Source organism: Acomys minous (assembly GCF_964271855.1).
Source record: "Acomys minous genome assembly, chromosome: 19".
Taxonomy (NCBI): domain Eukaryota; kingdom Metazoa; phylum Chordata; class Mammalia; order Rodentia; family Muridae; genus Acomys; species Acomys minous.
Genome location: NC_140499.1, coordinates 56,607,629 through 56,632,513, shown reverse-complemented (window position 1 = coordinate 56,632,513; position 24,885 = coordinate 56,607,629). Strand labels below are relative to the sequence as shown.

The window sequence follows — 24,885 nt, the reverse complement described above, 5'->3', positions numbered from 1 at the left end:
GTTTGTCAGCTTCAAAGTGAACCTGACTGCGGGCTTTGTTCGGCTCTGCAAGTCTGTTCGCCAAGCCAGGGAGGAGAGCGTTTCTGGTATTCAGGTGTGGAGACTTCTCAAGTGGTTGGGTTTTGGTTCCCCCACCCCCACACCCCCTGAAGTGGTGACCAGGCAGCTCTGAACGTTTAGGGAAAGCTCCTGCGACTGGCTCATTCGCAGGCAAGCAATTTGTTTGCTGTGGGTAGCGTCCTTTCTGTTTGCCCCATGTAAACAGATGACGACGCCAGCAGAGATGCACGTGTGGGTCGTGAGACCGGGCGAGGCGGGAGGGAAACCGACAGAAGGTACAGGAAATGCAACTTCGAATTTTGCAGGAGTTCACTGGGTTAAACGGAATGCAGATGGTTCTGAGCCACCTGAGTGGGCGGTGTCGAAGCTGGTTCTTTTGGGCGGGAGGGCTCTGCTCTGCGAGCGCCCTGTGAGAAAAGCTCATAACTTCTGTGTCCCTGGCAGGTGCTGCAGTCACAGCTGGATACCCTGCTCCAAGGCCAGGAGAGCATTAAGAGCTGCAGCAACTTCACCGCCCAGGCCCTGAACCACGGCACGGAGACGGAGGTGCTGCTGGTGAAGAAGCAGATGAGCGACAAGCTGAACGAACTGGCCGACCAAGACTTCCCGCTGCACCCGCGCGAGAACGATCAACTGGATTTTATCGTGGAAACCGAGGGACTGAAGAAGTCTATCCACAACCTGGGCACCATCCTCACCACCAACGCGGTCGCCTCAGAGACGGTGGCCACGGGCGAGGGGCTTCGGCAGACCATCATCGGGCAGCCCATGTCCGTTACTATAACCACCAAGGACAAAGACGGGGAGCTGTGCAAGACAGGCAACGCGTACCTCACGGCGGAGCTCAGCACCCCAGACGGCAGCGTAGCCGACGGTGAGATCTTGGACAACAAGAACGGTACCTACGAGTTCCTCTACACTGTGCAGAAGGAGGGGGACTTCACTCTGTCCCTCAGGCTCTACGACCAGCACATCCGAGGCAGCCCGTTTAAACTCAAGGTCATCCGCTCTGCCGACGTGTCCCCCACCACGGAGGGTGTGAAGCGACGAGTCAAGTCCCCCGGGAGCGGGCACGTCAAGCAGAAGGCTGTAAAAAGACCCGCCAGCATGTACAGCACCGGCAAGCGAAAAGAAAACCCCGTTGAGGACGACCTGATCTGCCGAGTGGGTAAGGAGTAGGCTCTGTGCCTGGCACCGAGTGGGTAAGGAGTGGGCTCTGTGCTTGCACAGAGTGGCTAAAAGGCCGCCTGGCAAGCGGTCCAGCCTTTTGAAATCTTGCATTTCTGACCAGGTGGTGAGCTCCTGGTTGTTTTGTTAGGGTAATTTATCTAGCCTCTTTCCAAATGTTTTTTTCTTCTTCTTCTTCTGCTTCTTCCTCCCCCTCCCCCTTTTTTCCCTCTTCTTTAAGAGGTAAATGCTGTCTGTGAGAAACTGAAAATAAGAAAGAAAGAAAAAAAAGAACAAGGAAGAAAGAAATAGAAAATAGAAACTCCTCAGTATTTATTCATAACCTGGAAACCTTAAAGAGAATTCAAAACCTTTCTCACTTTAGTGGAAATGTCTTTGGGAAGTCCTCTGTCTAACCCAAAGTCAGATAAGGCCTTGCTTTAGGGCAAATTCTTTAACTTCTGTGAAATCTGTGGGCTTGGGCAGAGGCAGTCCCACAGAGATCAAACACCTCTGTGCCTCCGCTTCTGCCCCTGGGGGCCGGTTGTGCATGGCGGCCTGTGTGGCCAGTTGTGCCGAGGTGGAGAACAGCTCCGAAGACCTCAGGGTGGAGAAGAAAACGGGTTTAGGGCAGGGCTGGGGGGTGAAGTCAGAAGGTGTACCCTGAGCTCAGGATGAGAGTGCAGAGCTGCCCCTCCCTCCCTCTGATTTATTGCCAGTCGCTTTTTACTTATGTTTGTTTTAACTGCCTATTTTCTCAAGAGAAAGCAACCTAAATGTAAACCAGAAAAAAAAAAAAAAAAGGCGGCTCAGCCATTCTTAAGGAAAAGCAAAGCTTGCATTTTGTTTCAGAAAGTACTGGCAGCCTACAGATGCGTACATGGGCTCTAGGAGGGAAGGGCAACAGGCCAACTTTTTTCTCACCATCTGTTTTCCCATGGGGCATCTTGGGAAACTATGGCTCCTTGGAGCCTTGTGGGCTGAGCTGCCCTGTTACTACTCAAGGCTCAATCCTGGTAAAGACTGTGCAACGGCATGCAGCTTGCGCATTCAGAGGGCGCAGTTCTCAGCCACCTGTGTAGAATGGCTACTGGGCGACAAGCTAGGACAGACATGGGACTGGGTCCTGCCACTCCAGTTCTTCCACTTAGGCATTGGATATATCTTTCCGCTTCCCTCAACTTTAAGCTTCCATGTTCATAAAATGCAAATCTGTCCTCTAGATCCTTCCATGTTGTCACAATGATGGGGGGAGGGATGTGAGTAGTAATCTCTTTGAGGTACCAGTTTCATTTCTTTTTGGGAAATCCTTGTGGCAGTCCTGGACTATATGTCAGTACCATCTTTGATTATACGAGGAACCTCCGCACTGTTTGCATAATGACTACAAGTGTACATTCTCCTCAGCAGCAATAAAGCTTTCCTTTTTCCATATCCTCATCGGTATTTATCTTGTCATTTTGATACTAGTGGTTAGTTTTTGTTTTGTTTTGTTTTGTTTTCCCCAAGATAGGGTTACTCTGTGTAGCCCTGGCTGTCCTGTAACTGGCTCTGAGGACCAGTCTGGCCCTGAACTCACAGAGATCCTCCTGCCTCAGCATGCATGTGGAGATCAAAAGACAACTCTATGGTTGCTTCTGTCCTTTTTCTATAAGAGTTGCAACCTTAGGTCTGTCTGGGAATTCTTTACCGGCTGTGCCATCTCACTGGCCCCAGGCTGTCTTCCCAGCATTGAGTTCTTTGGAGCCAGATGCACTCACTGGTGTGCCACCATAACTCCCCAGCTTGAGAGTCTGAGGCCAGCCTAGGTTACAGAAGCAATGCTTTTCTTAATTTCTTTTTATATGAGCCTAACAACATTGGCAACAAAAAGCAAAAACACTAAACGAAAAAGGTTCTGTTTAACAAACAAAACGATCACTTGAGCGAAGAGACAAATAAAAAACAAGAGAGAAAGATTATGAAATTATTTTGGCTCCTTATATACTTGGATACCAGTGCTTCAGCAGATGTATGGTGGCATGGATTTTCTTGCCTTCTGTTTGGCTTTGTTGCTGGGGCTGTTGGGCTCCTACCTAGAAACACCATCGCTCAATCCGAGCCATGGGCTTCCCACCTGTGCTTCCACCCACCTCTTTAACCCAGTCTTGGATGCTCTTTGTATTTGGGATGAGATCAGCATTAATAATCTGCGTGTCAATATCTGGCTTTCTCAGGACCATTTATTGAAGAGATTCTCCTGTCCCCGTTGTCTGTTCTTTGTCACAAATCAATTAACCACAAATGTATGGTTTTGTATCTGAGCACTCTGTTCCTTTTTGGTCTGTTGAGTTTTGTCTGTTTCTGAGACATGGTCTCACTATAAAGCCCAGGCTTCCCTTGGACTCTAGCTAGATTCTCCTGCCTTGGGCTTCCAAGTACTGGGATTACAGGTGTATGCCACTATGGCTTCTGGGCCTTGTACTCCAGTAATGGGTGTGTGTGTGTGTGTGTGTGTACATGTGTCCCGTTTGTGCTAATATTATCCTGTTTTTGTCAGGATGGCTTTGAAGTAGATGTTGAAATTGGATAATGTAATGCCTCTGGCTTTGCTCTTTTTCCTCAAACTTCCTTCAGCTTTTTGGGGGTTTTCGTGGTTATGTATGAATTTCAGCATTGCTTTTTCTACTTCTGTGAAAAAATCATTAGACTTTTGATAAGAACTGCATTTAATTTGTAGATTTCTTTGGGCAGCACAGACTTTCTACCAATTTGTATTTTTCCAGCCCATGAACACAGAATATCTTTCCACTTATTAATGGTTTCTTCAGTTTCTTGGTGTACAATGTTCAGTGTAAAAGTACAGTGTTGGTTAAAAATATCCATAGAGCTTTTGTTGTTGTTTTCATTATTTAACTCCGTGTCCTAATCCAGACTCTAGTAAAAGTCAGCACTCAAAACGATGCAGTTAACGGAGCTCAAAAAAGGCTTTTAGGGTACCTGACTCCTGACAGGTGTATGCTAGGTAATGGATACATTAGAAAGATGATAGAAATGGGATCTCCTTCCTGGAGGATCTTACAACATTGTGTGATGGATATACAATCAACGTGGTCAGCTACTATGGGTGAGTAATGGAAAGCTACAATAGTAAAACTTTAAGCCAGAAGTTGATAAGACTTGCCCAGGTCAACAGGTGGAATTAGCAGGCTGATGGACCAGTGCAAAAAGCAAAGGAAAGGTGAGGGAGAGAGAACATGGTGGATGGACTCATATGATGCACAGCTTGTGCTGAATGAGTAAAGGTCAGAAGAAGAGTAAGTGATGTGACTAGGCACATCTATGTGGGAGCCCACTGCTCCTCAAACACCCTCTGTGTCCTCACCTGGTCACTCCCAAGCCTGAATTCTACCACTTTCTCTTTTAGACTCCACAGTAATTACTATTATTATTTATTCCTTGGTCACACTACTCATTAAGACTGTAAATTACTTGAGGTCAAAGGCGATGCCACTATATCATTTGTCATCCCCAGCAATACTCGGAAGTCCATTGGAGTAGCATCAAGGCATGACTTACGTGATTTAAGTACTTCTCATTGGCCAGTGAGATGGCCCCGTGGGTGAAAGTGCCTTTTCCCCATCCTGATGGCCTGAATTTGATCCCTGGAACTTTACTTCAATCTTGAGCCTCAAGGAAATGTTAATGATACAAGTTAAAGGAACTCAAGCTGGGCGTGGTAGTGCATCCCTTAAAGCCTAGCACTCCTGAGGCAGAGGCAGGCAGATCTCTGAGTTCAGGGACAGCCTGGTCTATACAGTGACTTTCAAGACAGCCAGGGCTACATGGTGAGAACCTGTCTTGACACACCCCCTCTGGAAAGCAAACAAACAAACACTGCATGCGCGTGCACACACACACACACACACACACACACACACACACACACACACACACACACACCACACTTTAAAGGAACTCTAGATGGTGATTTGAAGCCAGAGAAGGAAACAGGTATTTTCTGAGTCAGGCACCATGTTGTGTGTCATCTTAACTGAAGATCTGTAGTAGATATAGTACTCTTTCAGTTCTACTAACTCTGAAGTATAATATATATATATATTATATATTATATATCCATACACACACACACACATACATGCATGCTGGAGGCAGCTACTGCTAGCTTATTCAATGGCTCCATGATATTAATTTGAAATCACCAAGGACTATTTAAACTTTGGAAATAAGCAAAGGCCACAGATCAGAGCCCCCTCCCCCAGCTCCTCAGCCTTACTCCTCTAAAGCCATATTATCAGGGCATCATATAATTATCCTTACCACGGAAGGAACAGAGACTTAAAGAAGTGAGGGCTACACCTTTTAAACATCCCTTAACTTCTGTGTTTTCCCAAAGTGGAGTTGTGTGTTACTTCTCATGAATGACAACTTAACTGAGTGCCCACTGCAGGTGAATTAGAATGTCTCTCAAATATTGTATTGGAAAATAATTCTGAATGAGTTGAGAGAAGTAATTCAGAGCTCCTGTTGGCGACACTTCCTGGCAAGGCAGAAGTTACTTTCTGGCTTTGCTGACTAGGAGTTATGAGCTGGTTTAGTCAGCTGTACAGAGCACCATTGAACAAAGGGGAAGTGGAAGACATGGGAGGGAGGGAGAGAGTCACAGTTGAATTGTTTCAAAATCTGTAATTCATACCCCATACCTTAACGAGTTGGGAGGAAACTGAATGAAGCACTCCTTTGTGCTCTAGAGCATGCCGTTTAAATAGATGGGTAGGGCTGGAGGGTGGTGTAGCTCAGAGTGTTCTTCAGACTCTGGGATTGATCCACCAGCATGTGGAATAGAAAATGTGGATAGGATAGGATAGGGTAGGATAGGATAGGACAGAACAGAACAGAACAGAACAGAACAGAACAGAATCAAATTTATGTAGCGTGTGCTCAAAAGTTCACAGAAATACACCACATTATTTCATGTCCCGTTCCTTGCCTCAGCTCTATAAACCACTCTCTTCCTTAAAGTCTTCAATGAGGGTCATGCTAATGAGCTCATTCTAAGAGAACTCTCTTGCCATTTCAGGCGGAAGCAGATACAGTTTATAGTTAGTGTATTTATTAGGTACCAGACACTGTGCTGCGTGTGTTAAGCAGGTTTCCACCCCTATAACAACCTCCCTGAGGAGAAAGGGTTTACTGTTTTGAGCTTACAGTTTTGGAGGTTCCAGTAAATACTGGGTGGGTTCCATTGCTTTGGGGCCTGTGGTGAGGCAGCACCTGGTGCTGTGGAGGACGTGATGAAAGGAAGTTCTTACATCATAGCGACTGGGACACAAAGTCCAGAAGAGTGGAAGCTGAAGTCCCCATATCTTCCTCAAGGCATGCCACTAATGCACTGACTTCCTTCCATGAATTCCCACATCTTAAATGTCCAATCGCCTCCCAGGGATGCTGTAGGCTGAGGACCAAGCCTTTGGGTGACATTCTGCCTCCCAACCTGAGCACTGTGTCATTAAGTGCATCAAGGGAACAGGACAGATGGTACTTCTTCCCTTGGGCAGCTCATGGGGTGGGGAGGGTACAGTTAAGCCATTATGTACAGTGTGATGAGAGGTTGAGTTCTCAAAAGGATTTTAAGAGAAAACATGATCCATGTGGGCCCAAAGAAAATTGTCATGTTAAAGTCTAAAAAGATGAAACTTGGGGCTGGAAGGATGGCTGCTGTACAGAGAACTGGAGTTCAGTTCCCGGTACCCAGATAGGATGGCTTAGAACCATCCGAAACTCTAGTTTCCGGGACTACTTCTCCTTCTCCTTCTCCTTCTCCTTCTCCTCCTCCTCCTCCTCCTCCTCCTCCTCCTCCTCCTCCTCCTCCTCCTTCTTCTTCTTCTTCCTTTGGTTTTTCGAGACAGGGTTTCTCTGTGTAGCCTTGGCTGTCCTAGACTCACTTTGTAGACCGGGCTGGCCTCGAACTCACAGTGATCTGTCTGTCTCTGCCTCCCAAGTGCGGGGATTAAAGGCCTGTGCCACCACACCCAGCAACTTCTTTTGGCCTCTAAGAGCACCTGCACACATGTGCACATACGTATATACAGTCAGACATGCCCACATACATATACATTGTGATGACTACTACTACTATGATTTTTTTAGACAGGGCCTCACTATGTAGCCCTGGCTGTCCTTGAACTCGCTATGTAGAGGATACTGGCCATGGAACTCACTATGTAGACCAAGCTAGCCTGAAACTCACAGAGGCAACAGATGTGTTGCCTCTGCCCCCTGGATGCTGGGATTAAAGAGTGCACCACCAGAACTGCCCCTCCCCCAAAAAAGATGTGATGTGGTGTGTGTGTGTGTGTGTGTGTGTGTGTGTGTGTGTGTGTGTGTGTTGGGAGAATGCAGTTTTGTTCTTTCTTCTGTCTCTGATGTGTCTAGCCTCAGCCTCCTCATCGGCACAGTGGAAATGATGATATTTGTCCTGATGACTCATGGACGAAGAGAGTTTAAAAGAAAGTGCATATTGCTGAGCATTTCATTTCCCATGATATGACACACGCTATAGTTTACTGCCAGTCACTGACAACTCATTTGTGCATTCACTCGCTTAGCGAGCACGCGCAAAGCACCTGCCTAGCTGATTGTCCTGCACTCGATATTATACCTGCCTCAGTGGCATCTCGGTAGGTAGGTCCTTTTGTTCAAAGCATCATTTGTACTAAGTTGGGGAGGGTAGTGAGAGGAGACATACATTGCTGGTCCTCTGGATTAATTTAGGGGCTCGCCTCCTAGGCACTTGGAAATGGTCCAGGGAAACAAGGTTCAGAATCTGTGGAGTTAAAAAAGATGCTCCTGTGATTCATAGGCTAGCTAAGCATCCGGGGGGGGGGGGGGAAGCTTAATTATCTTTCTTATTTTTATTTATTGATTTACTTATTTATTTTTGAGATAGGATTTTACTGTGAAGCCCGGGCTATCTGTGAACTCACTCTGAGGACCAGGATAACTTCAAACTCAGAGATCCTCTTGTCTCTGCCTCCTGAGTGCTGGGATAAAAGGTGTGCAGCACCATCACCTTGCTAGTTTAATTATCTTAAGAAATTACTGCTGGGCTGGAGAGATGGCTCAGAGGTTAAGAGCACTGGCTGCTCTTCCGTAGTAACCACATGGTGGCTCGCAACCACCTATAATGAGATCTGGTGCCCTCTTCTAGCATGCAGGTGTACATGCAGGCAAAACATTGTGTACATAATAAATAAATAAATACATCTTTTTTAAAAAAGAAAGAAATTATTGCCATATTATTTATAGCTTCCTTAAAACCTGTTGATTTGTGTAGCCAACACAAATAATTGTGAAATGAATCTTTTACATAAAAATAGAAAATGATTTGAAAAGTTCTGCCAATATATGTATTGTTTTACATATCAGTGTTATAAAAGAATTTGTTTTCATTACATATTTTCAATGTTCTGTGTACATGTATATATATTCACATGGGTACATGTGTGCCTGTGTGTGTGCATGTGTGTGTGTGTATGTACAAGCACATGTGGCCAAAGATTGAACCCAAGGACTTGTATAAGCTAGGAAAATGCTCTATGACTGAAACACATCACCAGCCTTTTCCACTCATTTTGAATACTATAGAGAGAGAAAGGAGAAGCTTGTTTGTAGACCAAATAGAATTTACTAAGGAGCTGGAAATGGAAAGATTGATACAAAATAATTTCCAACTTCTTTAACTTTTACTTCCTTCATTTTCATAATAAGCTATTTTCCAAACTGGAAATGTTGTTTTTATTTCCTCAAATGAGGAGATGAGATAAAGTCATTCCCAATCCTTTCTAGCTCTTTCTGAACTCTTACTGGCTGCTTCAACTCAGCTGTTCTGGCCTAAACTCCTCTCCAACCTGTCTGATTCAAACTGGCTTCTCTTGACTTCTAACTGAATTGTTCTGCCTGGCTTCAAACTAATTCTGGCAGTATATTTTAATCTTCTGGATTCTTGTCATTCTCTAGATCATTCTGTCTTTACCTGTGTCCAGCTTGTTCTTTCTGCAACTTGTTTCTGTAAAACTGTTCTGGTAAGAAACTGTTAGTAAAATCTCTTCTTTCTTTCTCGCTGTGTTGCGCTTAAGTAGCCTTGCTTTCCTGTCCTCTTCCCATGAGAGTTGCATGTATCCTGTCTCTGACTTATTCAATCAAGTCTTTCTCTGATTCGTCATTTTGTCTACCCCTCAATTAGACGTCACTTTAAAACATGGCTACTTCCTTCTATAAGCTGAATTTAACTTCCTTGTTTGAGATTAAGGGTGTGTCTGTATTCCAGCCAGATCGCATGGACCTAGAAGGTCTTTGGATGTGATCCCTTGCCAGAGCAGCCATGTTACTGGATTAAAATTCCTCTACACCAAATGCTTGAACATTCTGTCCTCATGATACCCACATTGCTCAGCATCTACTTCAATTGGCAGTAAAAAGTAATCAGCATCAATTGTCTTTCAAGACTATGCTGATCCCATCCTCTAAGCTTCGGGAAAAACACGCATCCTGCCATGCTTTCAGAAGATGCTGGGGATCTCTGACAAGACAAAAGGCGCTCGTAAGAATGAGGGCCAGATACAGCACAGGCAGGCACAAGGCTGGGGTTGTCTTTAGCACCTGGAAAGAGAAAGGGTGGGAGGAGGAGGAATGGGGAGATACAGAGGGTTTACTATTATGACATTTAAATGTAGTTTGTTATTGTTGTTGTTGATATGTGTCTCTGTATGTGCACACCTGTGTGTGTGATGTGTGTCTGTGTGATGTATGCCTCTCTGTGTGTGTCTGTGTATCTCTGTGTGTGTCTATGTGTCTCTCTCTATGTGTGTCTCTGTATGTGTGTATATATGTCTGTGTTTGCGTGTGCCTGTGTGTGTGTGATGTGTGTATCTCTGTGTGTGTCTCTCTGTTTGTCTGTGTGTTTGATATATGTCTCTGTGTCTCTGTCTCTGTGTCTCTGTCTCTGTCTCTGTGTCTGTCTGTCTGTCTGTCTGTCTGTCTGTCTGTCTCTCTCTCTCTCTCTGTGTGTGTGTGTGTGTGTGTGTGTGTGTGTGTGTGTATGTGTGCAGGTGTGCATGTAAATATCAGAGGACATCTTTTGGGAGACAGTTCTCTCTCCTCAATGTGGGATTCAAGATAGGAACTCAAGCTTGCAAGTGATAAGCATTGCTAGCAGTGAAAAGAGCTAATTCAAGACAAGTTAAAGTACATAAATGCAGGTTTATTGGCATAGAGGGTGGGGTATGCCAGCCATGCCCTGTAACAGGTAGGGATTGTCGGATGCTGAGAGAACCTGGAGGTCAGGTCCTCTGTGGTTGAAAAGGCACCGCAGCTACCTGTCCCAGGTCTGAATCCCAGCAGCCAGTACCTAAGTGGTAAAGGCTTTTACCTGCTGAGTGGCTTCGCTGAGCCATGCTTGTTTTTTAAAATGTGCAAGCAGTGTCCTCCAAGCCTGTGGTTTTATGTACAAACGGAGCAGCAGATTTAGGCTGACAGAGCCTGACAGCCAGGCTGCCTGTCCCAGAGTCTCAGCGGAGGCTGCAGAACCTCTTTTCAGCTGCGTGCTTTGTTCCACTGCTCTGGTGACCCAGTGTTGACAACTCCCAGGCCTCTCTCATTCCTTGCAAAAGGACAGAATCGTCCTGCCCTAGATTCTGACTGGATTCGCACGGAGTTTGACTAAATGTCATCTCGCCCCCAAATGCAGTTATTTTCCATTTCTACTGATGCTCAGAAACATGACCTTCTTTCCGAACAGCACAAAAAGCGTTGGTGTTCTGGGAGCCTATGTTTTCCTTATTCCAGCATCACCTGTATATTATAGAGAGCACATGGAATCTTTTTTTTAACAGGACAGTGTTGGCTTTCACTAACACTGTTTTCTCCACTTCCTGCCCCCGCCTCCCGTCCCCACTAAGTCCTCTAGAAACACAATGGCCTTTATCCTTAGCAGAACGGAGGACAGGCTAAAAGAAGGCGCTCCACAGGTGGTGTCTGTCCTGAAGGACAGCAAATCAATGTCCATCTACTCTGCTCAGTTGTCTCTTAGCCACACCTCCCTTGGTATTTGTCATCACCCACCTGATGGCTATGGGGACATTGGGGACATTGCCAGTTTCACATAGGCAAGGGTCTGCGGCACTGGGGTTTCTTTAAGGTCTCTTTTTTGTTTGTTTGTTTTTGTTCCAATCCCCAGTTATACTGCATTTTAAAAAAGAATATTTATTATTAGGGCAGGGGAGGGGGCGCAGGTAGTGACACACGCCGCTGTGTGTGTGAAGGTCAGAGGAAAACTGTGTCTTCTCTCTTCCACCTTTCCATGGATGGGGGTTGAATCCTGGGTGCTAGGCTTGTGGAACTGACCTGCTGAGATGCCTCAGCCATGGGCCCCAAGATTCTTGCTGTCAAACTGGTCCTGATGCTGCCTTCTGATAATGTCATACTTTTGTTTATTAATTTTTAAACTTATTTATTTTGGGATAGGGACTATCTGTCCCAAGCCTTTCCTCTTCTTAACCTCACTTTGATGTGCTGGATTTATATGTGTATTTTTTAAAAAGTCAGGAGTTTGGGATTGTTTTGTTTTGTTGTTTTTTTGTTTTGTTTTGTTTTTAAGACTGCCTTTAAAAAAATGTTTGTAAAATGAACATCATAGAATTCTTTCTTTTCTTCATCCTCAGTTTTGCTCTGTGTCCAGTTATTCAGACACCAGCAGGAAAGGCCCCAAACAAACCTTGTCAGTGCATACCTCCTTAAAGAGCCAGCTGCACCTTTCTCATCTGTATGACCAGATACCAACTCATCTGACTTTATCTTTTTACTTATTTTTATTTGTCTGTTTATCTGTTGTGAGCCTGGCTCTCACAGTTGTTGTCCAGGCTGGCTTTGAACCCATGGGTTCAAGCAGTCCCATGCTGGGGATCCATTTGGGTACCACAATTGCCCTGTGCTCACACACCGTTTTAAAAACATGTTCACCCATTCTGCATTCATGCTTCTTGCAAAGGACCTTGTGGACCTAGTGATACATCTAATGGAATAGTAGTTTCCTTCATGATGCAGGACTTTAGCTTTGGGGAGCTGAGGTTTTTGTTTGGTTTGTTTGTTTTTATGTTTTTTTGTTGTTGTTGCTTTCATATTGTTTGTTTTTTTCTCTCTCATACTTGGAGGCTTTAGAACACACAAGTAAACTTGAGCCAGCCCCTGACTTTGGTACCATGGTGGTCACTGGGATCTAGTGAAAACCAGCTGATCCAAAATTGTCCTGCCCAGACCCAGCAATTCTATTGTTGACTTGTTCGCTTTAGCCTACTGACCATTGTCTCCATGTTTGGGAAGGGCCTGTCTTAGGGTCGGGGTGGGTGCTAAGAGGGCTGTGGTCAGCTCCCAAAGGCTGGGGTGGGGTGGGGTGGGGATGGGGTCAGGTGGGGTGGGGTGCTGATAGCCTCCTGTGGGGCTAGGTAACTGATTCTGGCCTCTGCAGCCCTCAGTGTGAGTCCTTGGCTCTTTCCTCAAGCACTGACTGTATTGATGGCTTAAAAAGATATTAAATTGTTCTTTTAATACAAATTAAATTCTAATTTTTTTCTCCCTAGGAATGAAAATTTGAGCTTCTTTCTAAGTCATATTAGACAGTTTATCTGTTCCATCCATTAATACTCAGAGTTCTATTGAAATATGTTATTCAATTTTTTTGAAATAAAAAGAGATAACAGTCAAGATGTAATTGAAACACTTTCTTTTCTTCCCTCTTTCTCATTTTTCCCTTGCAATCAAAGAGTGTAGTGACCAAGTTTGACAGGTTTGATCTTAAACCCAGCACTAGGGAAGACCAAGGCAAGGTGCAAACTCAAGGCCAGTCTGAGGCACATAAAGAAGATGATGTGAAAAAACAAAAATAAAAAACAGAAATCAAGTAAGGGTGAGGTGCCAGGAGTATACACAGCTAATGATGTCCAGAGCCTTAGAGCATAAGTGACCCAGAGAGTGAAAACCCTGTGGCCTCTGTGGCCTTTGGCAGCATTGTATGCTCTGAAAGTCAGATGTCCAGGAGTCCCCCGAGAGCCACTGAGGAAGAGCAAGATTTTGACGAAACTCTACACACATCTGTCTTGTTGTAGCTCAATGGTTGGAGTATTTTTATTATTTCTTTGTGAATGCTGAATGTATTTTAAACGCAGTAATATTCATCTACAGATTACTGAGAGAAAATTAGCATTTGCCTAAAAATGATTTTGCAAAGACTTTAATTGGTCTGAAAAAAAAAAAAAGGCTGGTAGTCTATGGATTAAGTCATAGGGGAAGCCCCTCCTATAGAGGAATGTTAATTCAGAACATGGCTGTGTGGCAAGAGATCACAGCCAAAGACCTTCTAGGTCTGAGTGATCCAGCTGGATTACAAACAGGCCTTTAATCCTAGAGACAGAAGCAAGCAGATCTGAGTTCAAGGGCAACCTGGTATAGAGCAAGTTTCAGGTAAAGAAAAGCTTAGGTCCAGGCGTGGTGGCGCATGCCTTTAGTCCCAAACAATGAAGGTAAAGTTAGTTTATAGAAGGGAGCACCCATGTTGGAAAGCGATGTCTAATTGAGTGGCAGGAAAAGTGGTGAATCAGAGAAGATTTGACAGAATAAATAGGATACACCCAACTCTCACGAGAAGAGAGAGGAAAGAGAATCTACTTAAGGAGTAAGAGAAAGGGGGGGAGGAGAGAGAGAGAGAACGGTAATAGACAGCTTGCAGAGAGAGAACTCAGGTGAAGACCAAACAAGCCAGTGAACGAGAAGAAGCCAGAAGATTAGAGCAGACTGCTGGAGTTAGTTTGAGGCCAAGCAGAGCACTTCTGGCCGAGAGAGAAGCCAGATTGAATAAATCAGCTGGGAGGAGTTTGAGCCAGAACAGCTGAGTTCAACCAGCCAGCCCAGAGCTCAGTAAGAACAAGTAAGGGTGAGCTTACTAAGCAGTCTCAGAGGCTGAAAACATTCTAGGTCTGGGTTAGATCGGATGGAGGCTAGAAGCTTCCAGAACTAGGCCTAGGTTAGCAGACAGAGGCAGTAAACCTCCAAGACAACAAATAGATCAGGTGAATAAAGGTTCCACTTACACCCTCCCACCTCCCTGAATTCATACAGCCAAGGCGATGCTGAGGCTGTGGCTGTAGCTTGGTCAACACATGCTCAGCATATACAAGGCTAAGGGTTCCATACCTACCATGGAAAAGATGGAAGACAACGTATCCTCAGGCTACTTACGGAAGCTTGCATTATTTATTCTCTTGCTAATCTAATTCTCTAAAATTTACTTTCTACGCTTTTCTCATCTATTCTTAGGTACCAAAGGAAGAAATAAGGGGGAATTTACAAACCTGCAGGGTGTAGCTGCATCTACGACTGGAAAGATTTTAATTGCAGATAGTAACAACCAGTGCGTGCAGGTACAACCCTCTCTGTTCCTTTGCCTGTGTTGACTAGAGGTGGGTGTGCATTTCTGTAGTTTAGGGTCAAGATAAATGCTATGGGAGAGAAATAAGATGGATACGTAGACTTCTGTTGTAATTTTGTGTTCGTGTGTGTGTGTGTGTGTGTGTGTGTGTGTTAGGGGGGGCTTTCTTAGGCAGCGTTGGCTTGTTCTGATCCACAGTGCATTTAAAAAAATGCCTTTTCCTGCCCCAGTGGTTTTTTTTCTGTGCTCGCTTGGATTCTAATGGATGTGAATTCATTGTACAGATATTTTCCAATGATGGACAGTTCAAAAGTCGTTTCGGCATCCGCGGACGATCCCCTGGACAGCTGCAGCGGCCCACGGGGGTAGCCGTGCACCCCAGTGGGGACATCATCATTGCAGACTATGACAACAAGTGGGTTAGCATTTTCTCCAGTGACGGGAAGTTTAAGGTAAGCGCGGCCACTATTTGGCCACTAAATAGTAAAAAGAGCAAGAAGCATAACACTAAATTATGTTTTTTGTTGGTTCAAATCCAAGCCAGTATTTAATAATTCATCAACCTCAGTTTTATTAAATGAAATTAACTGTGATAATTTAATAAACTTGCTTTCTCTCTCTCTCTCCCCATACATGCACACATTCAAATATATATATATATACACATACATGTGTATACATACATATATATATGCATATAGATGCTCATATACACATACATGCATATACACATCCATATATATTCTAAATGTGATTTATCTTATAAAGCAATAGTTGCTTGCTTAGTTTTTTTAAAAAATCATGCTTATTGGAAAACTATATTGTTACCTCAATTTGAGGGGGAAAAAAAAAAGAGCCAGTTTATGGGCTGGAGAGATGGCTCAGTGGTTAAGAGAACTGCCTGCTCTTCCAGAGGTCCTGAGTTCAATTCCTAGCAACTACATGCTGTATCACACCCACCCTTAATGTGAGCTGATGCCCTCTTCTGGCATGAAGGTGTACAAGCAGGCAGAACATATAAATAAATAAATAAATATTTTATTAAAAAAAAAAAAAGAGCCAGTTTGTGATTCCCAAATTAATTTCTAGGTGCCTTCTACTTTCTCAGCCTGTGGTAGAAAACATAGGAGAAACAACGTTATAATGCTCATGTTCTACCTTTGAACCCTACACAGGTACACTGAGGGGGCGGGGACCCTAATACACAAGAGATGTCAGTTGTAAATTATTTGCTATAATTGTAAGCACAGCATTAAAGGCTGTCACCTAGAACTAGGAAGGAAAAGAAAAACGGAGGCCGAATCGATAGGAACGAAGGTCTTGTCAGGTGAGCCTTTCTAGCCTCTTTTTGCAAAAATGTAAAACTTGCTTCTCTGTTATTGCTGAGCCCTGTGTTGCTGAGGCACGATGCCTAGGAAAACCATCTTAGAAAGGACTTAGTTTGGCCCACAGTTTTGAAGGCTTTAGTCCATGGTCCCTCAGCTCTCGTGCTCTGGTCCTGTGGCGAACTGAGCTCAGCCCATGCTGGTGGGAATTGCTGACCTTGAGGCAGCAGGAAAGCAGAGTAAAGAGGAAGTGAACAGAGGTCCACAACCTCCATCAAGGATGTGCCCCAGTGACCTCCCTGCTCTCCACTGGGCCCTACCATCTCTCAGCGCCAGAGGGGACTAGGCCTTCCGCATCAAGATCCAACCACGAGCCTCTGCTTCTTCACAAGGCACAAGTCACCAAGGAGCCCAGTGGGGATAATAGGATTCTCCTCCCAGACATTACCAAGGAATTTTGCTATCACTCAGGCCATTTCATACGTTTAGTCACAAAGGTCAAAGGTCAAAGGCCTTCCGGAAGGCCGTGTGCACTATGCTTTATGCAGTCTCATATCCAACCATCCAAAGGCTTCTAATTTATTAGACAGCATGAACTTTAACTCAGATCAAGCCCTGGAATGCCACTTCTGTGCCTTATTAACTTTCAAATTTTTTATGTCTTTATTTGTTCACTTTACATCCTGATTGGAGGGCCGTGCCTCCCCTGCTTTATGAACTTTTGGCCTTTGGGAAACTTTATCATTTCTCTGAGTATTTAAACTTCAGAGTTTAAATGCATCTATCTCACAGAACTTGAGTACAAGTTAAATGAGATTTATTTCTGGATTTTTCTATGTGTCTCCTCTAACAAGCGTTCTTTCTCCATGACTCTTATAGTCGTTTCCAAAACATAAAGTTTGTGTGACCAGCTGTGGCTTCATGGCCTCATGAAGGTGTTTGGTTACACACACACACACACACACACACACACACACACACACACACACAATCCCCCCACCCCCATCCCTATACCCTCTACACCCCCAGCCCCCCACCCCTCCACCCCCCACCTCTCCAGCCCCCCAACCCTCCTACCCCCACACCCCCACACCACTGCCTTCTCTGCAGGTGTGGAGTGTGCTTTCCTAATCCACTGTGGAATCTTAAAAGCTAGTCTCAAGTCTCTGATGGCAGGCATTTGAAGTCTTAGGGCTGTCATGGCTACCTCATGATATTTACAAGATGGTGTTTGTGATCTGAGTTACTTTTTTTTTTTTAACTCTCAGATTAGAGCCCTTGTTTTACGTTAGGACAAAATGATTATCAATCTGTAGGTTGGGGAGCAAATACTACAACAGCTTTTGCATTTTGAGAAAGAGTTGGCTAGCTAGGAGGACATTTTATGCCTATGACTTGATAGCTCAATACCTTAGAATAAACACTCGGAAGAACTGAAGTCCTAAAATTGGGCGCGGTTGGTAATTGGTGTAGAAAACACTGTGAAGTGCTCCTGCCCCCTAGTGGACAGAAGGACATTGCCTGTTGCAGCAAGAACTTCTTTAGGACAGATGTTGGTTTGTTAGAACCTATTAAAGTAAAAAGGATACCACATGAAAAGCTCTCCCAGGTGTGCAGTCTACAACTTAGTATCAAGAGAGTATTGTTTTTGCTTCTTTAATGGGACAGTGAGTGAACTCAACAGTGCAACTGGCTTTCCTTTCACAGCACAGTCTTTGTGTTGGTTCCTAATTTCTCAGATGTGTAACATCTTACTTCCGCTTTTATAGACATCTGTTCTGTAGTGAAGTATTTATCCTTCTCTGCCTCTTTTTATGTCTTCCCTTTCATCTTCTCTCATGGCTTATATCTTTCAGCCCAGCTGGGAGCCTTTTGTGCTCAGTACACACACACACACACACACACACACACACACACACACACACACACACACACACAAGATATATGGTGACCTTTATGGCCACTGTATTCTAAACTGTGTCAACTTTTCCCTCTTGAACTTGCAAGCTTTTTGCTGAGTTAAGTGCTCTCATTTAACCGTCCAATGCCAAGATGTGAATGTGTTTCTTACTATTCTAAGCCATGAGGCATGGCTTCTTATTTCACTTTGTAGAATTCTCTGCAGCCGAACAATAGTGGGAAATGGAGGGAAAGGGACACTGGTTTCAGCTTTAAGTTGTGCTTGTGGATTCTGCCTAGTTGGCCTGCCATACTAAAACAAAGATAAAATCCTTTGGTTTCTGTTTTCACTCTAGGTAATTATCCACTTGGTCTTATATGGTTGAGTCATTCTAAGTTACTACTGCTGTTTTTAGCAGTAAGTAGTAGTCATGTTAGGCAGTAACGAGCAGAGAGGCAGCTTTTGATCCCGTGTGATACCTTCCTTTCAGGCTTGAAAGCACGTGAGCGCTTTCCTCACATGCCGGTATGTTAGAGCTTCTTTGATCCTTGGGCTTCTTTGCAGCATGAGAATCAAACTTACACAAAGCGATTCCCTGGCCTAAGACAAGATGTCTCCTTTCAAAGTAATTGCGTCTCTCTGCTCTAAGGTGGCCACATCTGAATTCTCATTGTGTTTAAACTTAGAAGAGTAAAGAGTCCCATGAGAAGTCAGTCCTACGCAGGGAAAGCTCCATCCCTGCGTCGGGAAATGAAGATGCATATGCAGGAGGCTGGAGAGATGGCTAGGAGGAGGAAGCATTTGCTGTAGAGAGCCCTGCACCCAGCACATGGTGGCTCCTGGCTGTCTGTAACTCCAGTTCCAGGGGGCTCCGACGCCTTCTTCCGAGCTCTGAAGTCACCAAGCACACACAGACATGCATATAGGCAAGACACTCATACGCATAAAGTAAAATAAATAGATGTTAAAAAAAGTTAAAGTGTGCATCTGTTGCTCACAGATTTTTATCAGGCAATGCTAGCCTGGGGAGAGAGGGTTCTGTGGCAGAAACTATGAAATGCAATTGGTGGAGGTTGGTTTTTTAATGTAAAAGATAGCACGAATAGGCTTTTAAAATACGTGTACAATAAAATAAAAAGTAAGATTTCCCTTTTGCCACCACTGACCTCCATTTCCTAGGCTACAGACTCTGAGGTCTGACTTTGCCTCCTGGAAGTCCAGTCTCCATATGGGGTCAGTTCTGGGACCCCTCTGGACACCAAGATCAAAGTGGTTCAGGTTTTTCGTACAAAATGATACTGTTTGTATATAAGCTGTAAACGCCTTCCTATTTTGAATCATCTCTAGATTCCTTGTGCCGAATACAACGCAGATGACTTGTAAGCATTTGCTGTGCTGTGTGCTGCCTAGGGAATAGTGAAAAGAAAAAGGTCTGCACGTGTTCAGGAGAGATTTTTGATATGAGGTTGAGGTATACATGCAGAACTCAAATATATGGAAACCTAGGGTTAATAAAAATCGAGTGCTTTGCTCTCCCTGTGAAAAATGAGAGGATTTAGTCATGATTTGGAGCTGGAGAGATAGCTCAGTCTCTAAGGGGCTTTCTGTATAAGCACCGGTACCCGAGTTTGGTCCCCTGTAACGTATGTTTAAAGAGTCAGCGTTGATAATGCGTGCTGGAGATGGATGCTGCCAAGAATGGCAGATCCCAGGGACCCCTGATGCTGGGCCAATCTGCCTGGTTAGCTAGCTCAAAGCCAATGAGAGGATCTGTCCCAAAGCACAAGGTGTTAGTCCCTCAGTGAACAACACCCAAAATTGAATCCTGGCCTCTACACACTTACCATACATAGACATTTACCTCCCTGCATACATACATGCATACATACATACATACATACATACACACAAATAATAACCATGCTTATAAATAATTCTAGACTTTTGTTTTTAATGTAGTAAACAAGTGCTTTTTGAGTACCATGGTTGCATCGGTGAGTGTGGTTGGCCTTGAGTACGCCCTAAGGGATGGAACAGATGTGACTTCTAACCACATGGAACTTAATTCTAATAAAGTTTAATGGCGAATGCCTGAGATTTCAGTGCTAAGTGTGAGGCATAGCAGCAGCAGTGATGGCTTCTGTTCAGGAAAAGAACAAGGAATCTTAAGGTTAGAGGAAGTGAGTGAACCTGTCTGTGCGAACTCCAGATGTGCTCAAAGCAAGTGATTTTTCACCAAGTGTCCATGCAGAAGGCCACTGTGGCCCACATTTGATGGCACATGTCTTAAAGATACAGCTTTTGTGTTTTTTTGTTTTGTTTTGTTTTGTTTTTTTCGAGACAGGGTCTCTCTGTGTAGCCTTGACTGTCCTAGACTCACTTCGTAGACCAGGCTGGCCTCGAACTCACATGGATCCGCCTTCCTCTGCCTCCTGAGTGCTGGGATTAAAGGCATGCGCCACCACATCCAGCAAAGATATAGCTTTTATGTGAGTGCCACTAGCAGATGTTGAATATGGCAGATCCGGGTTTTGTGGGACAGAGATAGCATCGTTCCACACGCTACTCTGAACATGCAAGCAAATGGTTTTCTAAGGCAGCTCTCTAGCCTCAGCTTGGCTTCTGTAATGCTTTGAACTTCAGTGTTTATACCCAGTTTCTCTGCTTGTTTCTAACAGACAAAAATCGGATCAGGAAAACTGATGGGGCCCAAAGGCGTTTCTGTGGACCGAAATGGGCACATCATTGTGGTGGACAACAAGGCGTGCTGCGTGTTCATCTTCCAGCCAAACGGGAAAATAGTCACCAGGTTTGGTAGCCGAGGAAACGGGGACAGGCAGTTTGCAGGTACACTTGACGGTAATGTGTAAGCCCCCTTTCCAAAGCTTCTTCTGCTCACATTTGCATGATGCTTGGGCATGTTGAAGCGCCACCCCCACCCCCGTGCCCACCCCTCACCCCCCACCCCTACCCCAACCCTCTACCCCCCCACCCTCTACCCACCCCCACTCTTAGCCCCCCCAACCCCCCATGTGTGTGCTGGCTTTGGGGGAAGTGCTGGGGGCGGAACCAAAGTAGACGCTCTCAGTTGTCCTGAGAAGGCTCCATTCAACAGGTAGCCTTTAAATGGTTTCTACTGACTGTTCACACAGAAGATACTGAATTTTCAAATATTTGTATTAAGTAAAATAATACATTTTAAAATAAAATATTAAAACACACACACACACACACACACACACACAGGTGTTTGAAGAACAATGAACTACAGTTTCCCATGGCTGCAGTTTTCTTTAACGAGCCTCTGGATCGGATTTATTTCACCTTTGTAGGTAACTGCAAGAGAGCAGGAATGTAGAGCCTTTGCATAGAGCAACAGAGGCAGTCCTTTTTACTTTGTGCTCTGCAATTTTGCAGTCACAGGCTTACTTGGATGTGCACATCCGCAAGTAAAGCTTGCGCACAGCCCATCGATTTCCTTTTCAGATGATGCTTGGCTAGATTTAGCGCTGGTTGGCATCATTTTTCTTTGGGCTCATTTTCTCCTTCTTTGTCCTGGCCAGACTTGAATAGTCACTCAATATTATAAAATGTGGATTTTCTGCCCAGTTTTTTATTTTTTCAGAAGAAAAAGTGTATTTTGGAGCCTCTTTCCCAGGGCTGAGAATGACCGTGGTTTTCTTTGTGGGATTCCCTCACCTCCTATACTTGGCAAAAAGCATCTCCTGGTCAGAGGTGGTGGGTGTGGCGTACAGAGTTCTGTACATCTGCTCATCCTGCTTTCTTAGGACTGCCACTCTTAGGCGCTTGGTGGGGAGAGGCCAGGGCAGACAGTCACAAGTTGAGAAACATACAAGACCTAGCTTGGAGCTGGGAGTCTGGCTGAGTGATTGTCCATGGATTGGGGCTTTGTCCTTTGCCCTTTTGTTAATGAAGTCAACGTGCTAACCTTGTCCAGTGTGGCAACGACTGCTATCTTGTCCTTGTCTTTGCTGTCGGAGCCCTCATGTGTTTCCCCCCGCATCTTATTGCAGGTCCCCATTTCGCAGCTGTAAACAGCAACAACGAGATCATCATTACGGATTTCCATAATCATTCTGTCAAGGTAATGTTAGCACCTCCAACTGTTGCTAACTCCGAACTGCTTTTACAGAGAAACTGGTCTGGTTGGGGGTAACGTACAGCACTGGACAGACACTCAGAATCCCGGAGTAAGCCTATGGGGCTCTGACTTCAGCTTCAACACGAAGGTTTTAGCTGGATAAGATATGTTGGCCGTCATTTTCTTAGTTGGAAGCTGGGATGAATGAACATGATTTAAAATTTTTGTAAAACAGTTGTTTGGACGTAGAGACAGAACTTTCTGGAGCTTACTTGCTACTTGACTAGCAACAAACTAAAAATTCACTGTCTGGATCTTCCGCAGCATAAGGCCTTCAAACATGAGATGTTGGAACTCTGCTATGGCAACAGACTTGGGGCAGGTCAGCAATCAGTCAATGGCTGTCCCCACAGTGTATCACGTATTTATTTCTTCTTGCACTTGGTGCACCGTAGAAAATAACAAGTTTGCCGACGCGGTGGCACGCACCTTTAATCCCAGCACTCAGGAGGCAGAGGCAGGCAGATCTGGGTTGGAGGCCAGCCTGGTCTACAGTGAGTTCCAGGACATCCAGGGCTATACAGAGGAACCCTGTCTCAAACAAACAGATAAATAAATACATTAAATTAAATTTAAAAAGAGCAGCCTCCTCTGACAATATGAGGCATCTATATTACTATAAGACCTCTGCTTTGAGGTCTTTTACACAGTGATTCAATATATTCAGTAGCTGCGGGTACAGTTTCTCCAGGAGTGACACATGCTCCATTGAAGGTGTGCAGGTGGTCACACCAGCTCCATTGAAGGTGTGCAGGTGGTCACACCAGTAGGCTGGCAAGCATGTCTTCTCAGGGTTGCCTTTGTTTCTAGGGTTAGTCATTTGGGCTGAAGGTCCAGCCCTGACATATTCAAGGCGCTGGGTTCAATTCCCAATGTTGGTGGAGTCCAGGAGTCTATAGATACTGTATTGGTTTTTCTTCCCGCTGTGCCTACAGACTCAGGATTCAGTTTACTTCCTGAATATGATACAGAAAGCACTTGGGTCAGCTTTCTGTTGCTGTGATAAAATACCAGAGAACAAACAACTTCAAGGAGCAAAGGTTTATTTTGGTTCATGGTCTCCTGGTCTCAGACATACTCCTCAGAAAAAGAGAAGCAGAGTCAGAGCCCAGGGCTACTGTATACCCCCCTCAAGAGCACGCGCACAGGTGGCCTACTTCCTCCAGCCTGGCTAGACTGCCTCCCCCTGGTTTCTGCTGCCCCCTACAGGTCTATTCAGTGATGACACTGTCGGTGAGTCAGTCCATTGATGAGGTCAGAGCATCAACTTCCCTCTAGGAAGTCCACCTCGGAACATCCTTGAATTTGGAGACACATGAACCTATGAAGACACATTTCAGATCCAAGCCATAGCAGCCAAGAACATGGACAACTAATTAGAAAATAGAACAATTATAACGGAATCCTGCTGTAGATGTTGTATATTGAGACTCCGTCTTCAGTGAACATCAAAGGGGAAAACAAAAGTCAAACAACAAATATAAAGCAAAGTCTGCGTTCTTTATTTCAATATGAAGTAGATGCACTAATGTCAAGAAAAATATACTGGGTCTAAAAACTAAGTAAAGACCCCCAAAAGGAACATGGGTAGGAATTAATAAAGAAAGGAGCATAGAATAACAGTGCCCTCACCAACTCCAACATATTGACCTTTAAAGCTACAGTGTTGTGTATATATGTGACTATGAATTAAGGAAACTTTTTCAATGCTCCCTCTTTTTCCTACCCTCTCTCCCTTTCTCTTTTTTCTTCCTTCCCTTATTGCTGAAGATAAAATTCAGGTTTTCATGCATGCTAGGCACATGCTGCACCACTTCCCTGCGCCTGTGGCATACCCAGTTTGCACTGGGGCATTTATAATTTATCCCATTAGCAAGAGCTACCTGTGCTTGTTTCTAAGAAGCTAACAGGGACTTGAAGGTCCTGAAGTCATCCTCAGATCAGATCTGTGCTCCAAGCTGTGGACCCTCCAAGGTCCACATGTGAACAGCCTTCACTCTAAAGTTGATTTGCTAGTTAACACTTCCATACATGTAAGCATCCTCATAATGGATATTTAAAATAACATCCTAGGGATACTTCGGAGTCGTTAAGTGTCACCTGAAACATCAAGATAAAACTGGTCACTATAGTGTTGCCATTAGATACATTAAATGTTGTCATTAAAAGTCTCATTTCATAACCTGTAACCCGAGGCTGGAGAGATGGTTCCGTGGTTAAGAGCACTGGTTGCTCTTCCAAAGGACCCCGGGTTCAATTTCCAGTACCCACATAACAGCTGACAACTGTCTGTAACTCCAGTTTTGGGGAATCTGGCACCTTCACAAACACACACACACAAGCAAGCAGAACACCAATGTACATAAAACATAAACAAACAAACCCTGTCACCTCTATTTGATGTGTATAGTGTATCACTCTTAATAAGAATAATCAGCAAACCGGAGTGAGTGTTCCATCACTCACACCAGGCAAGGGAGAGCATTGCCTAGGAGCTCTGTTTACCCCTCACTTGGAACAGCCTCTGTTGGTCCTAATTGTGAAAGCCTTAGGATTTAGAAACTCTCAGCAGACGCAGCAGACCATGTTTGCTCTTCTTCACCCATGGCTACTGTCTGTTCATGCACACGTTGACACACATAAATGCCTATATCCTCCCTAAGTATGACGCCCAGCCCTCTTGTTCTTATTATGTTGATATAGTAAAATTGATAATAAACCCTGAATATTTGGTCTAACACAACCCTGATCCAAACCGAATGACAATCCATCCTATCGAGACAGAGTGCCC

The 24,885-nt window shown here is 44.6% G+C and overlaps 1 protein-coding gene across 5 annotated transcripts in view; it reads left to right on the top strand.

The window, feature by feature from the left end:
- Positions 1-24,885, top strand: part of TRIM2 (tripartite motif containing 2) — a 146,472-nt gene that overhangs the window by 113,621 nt on the left and 7,966 nt on the right. For all 5 annotated transcript variants that reach the window (XR_014776758.1, XM_084768914.1, XM_084768913.1 and 2 more), the window contains 5 exons: positions 505-1,228; positions 14,596-14,699; positions 14,992-15,159; positions 20,611-20,779; positions 21,967-22,037. Coding sequence is in view for 4 of the 5 variants with exons in the window: in XM_084768914.1 (XP_084625040.1) it covers positions 505-1,228; positions 14,596-14,699; positions 14,992-15,159; positions 20,611-20,779; positions 21,967-22,037 (1,236 nt within the window). In the remaining variant the exon portion in view is untranslated. The remainder of the gene's footprint in view (positions 1-504; positions 1,229-14,595; positions 14,700-14,991; positions 15,160-20,610; positions 20,780-21,966; positions 22,038-24,885) is intronic.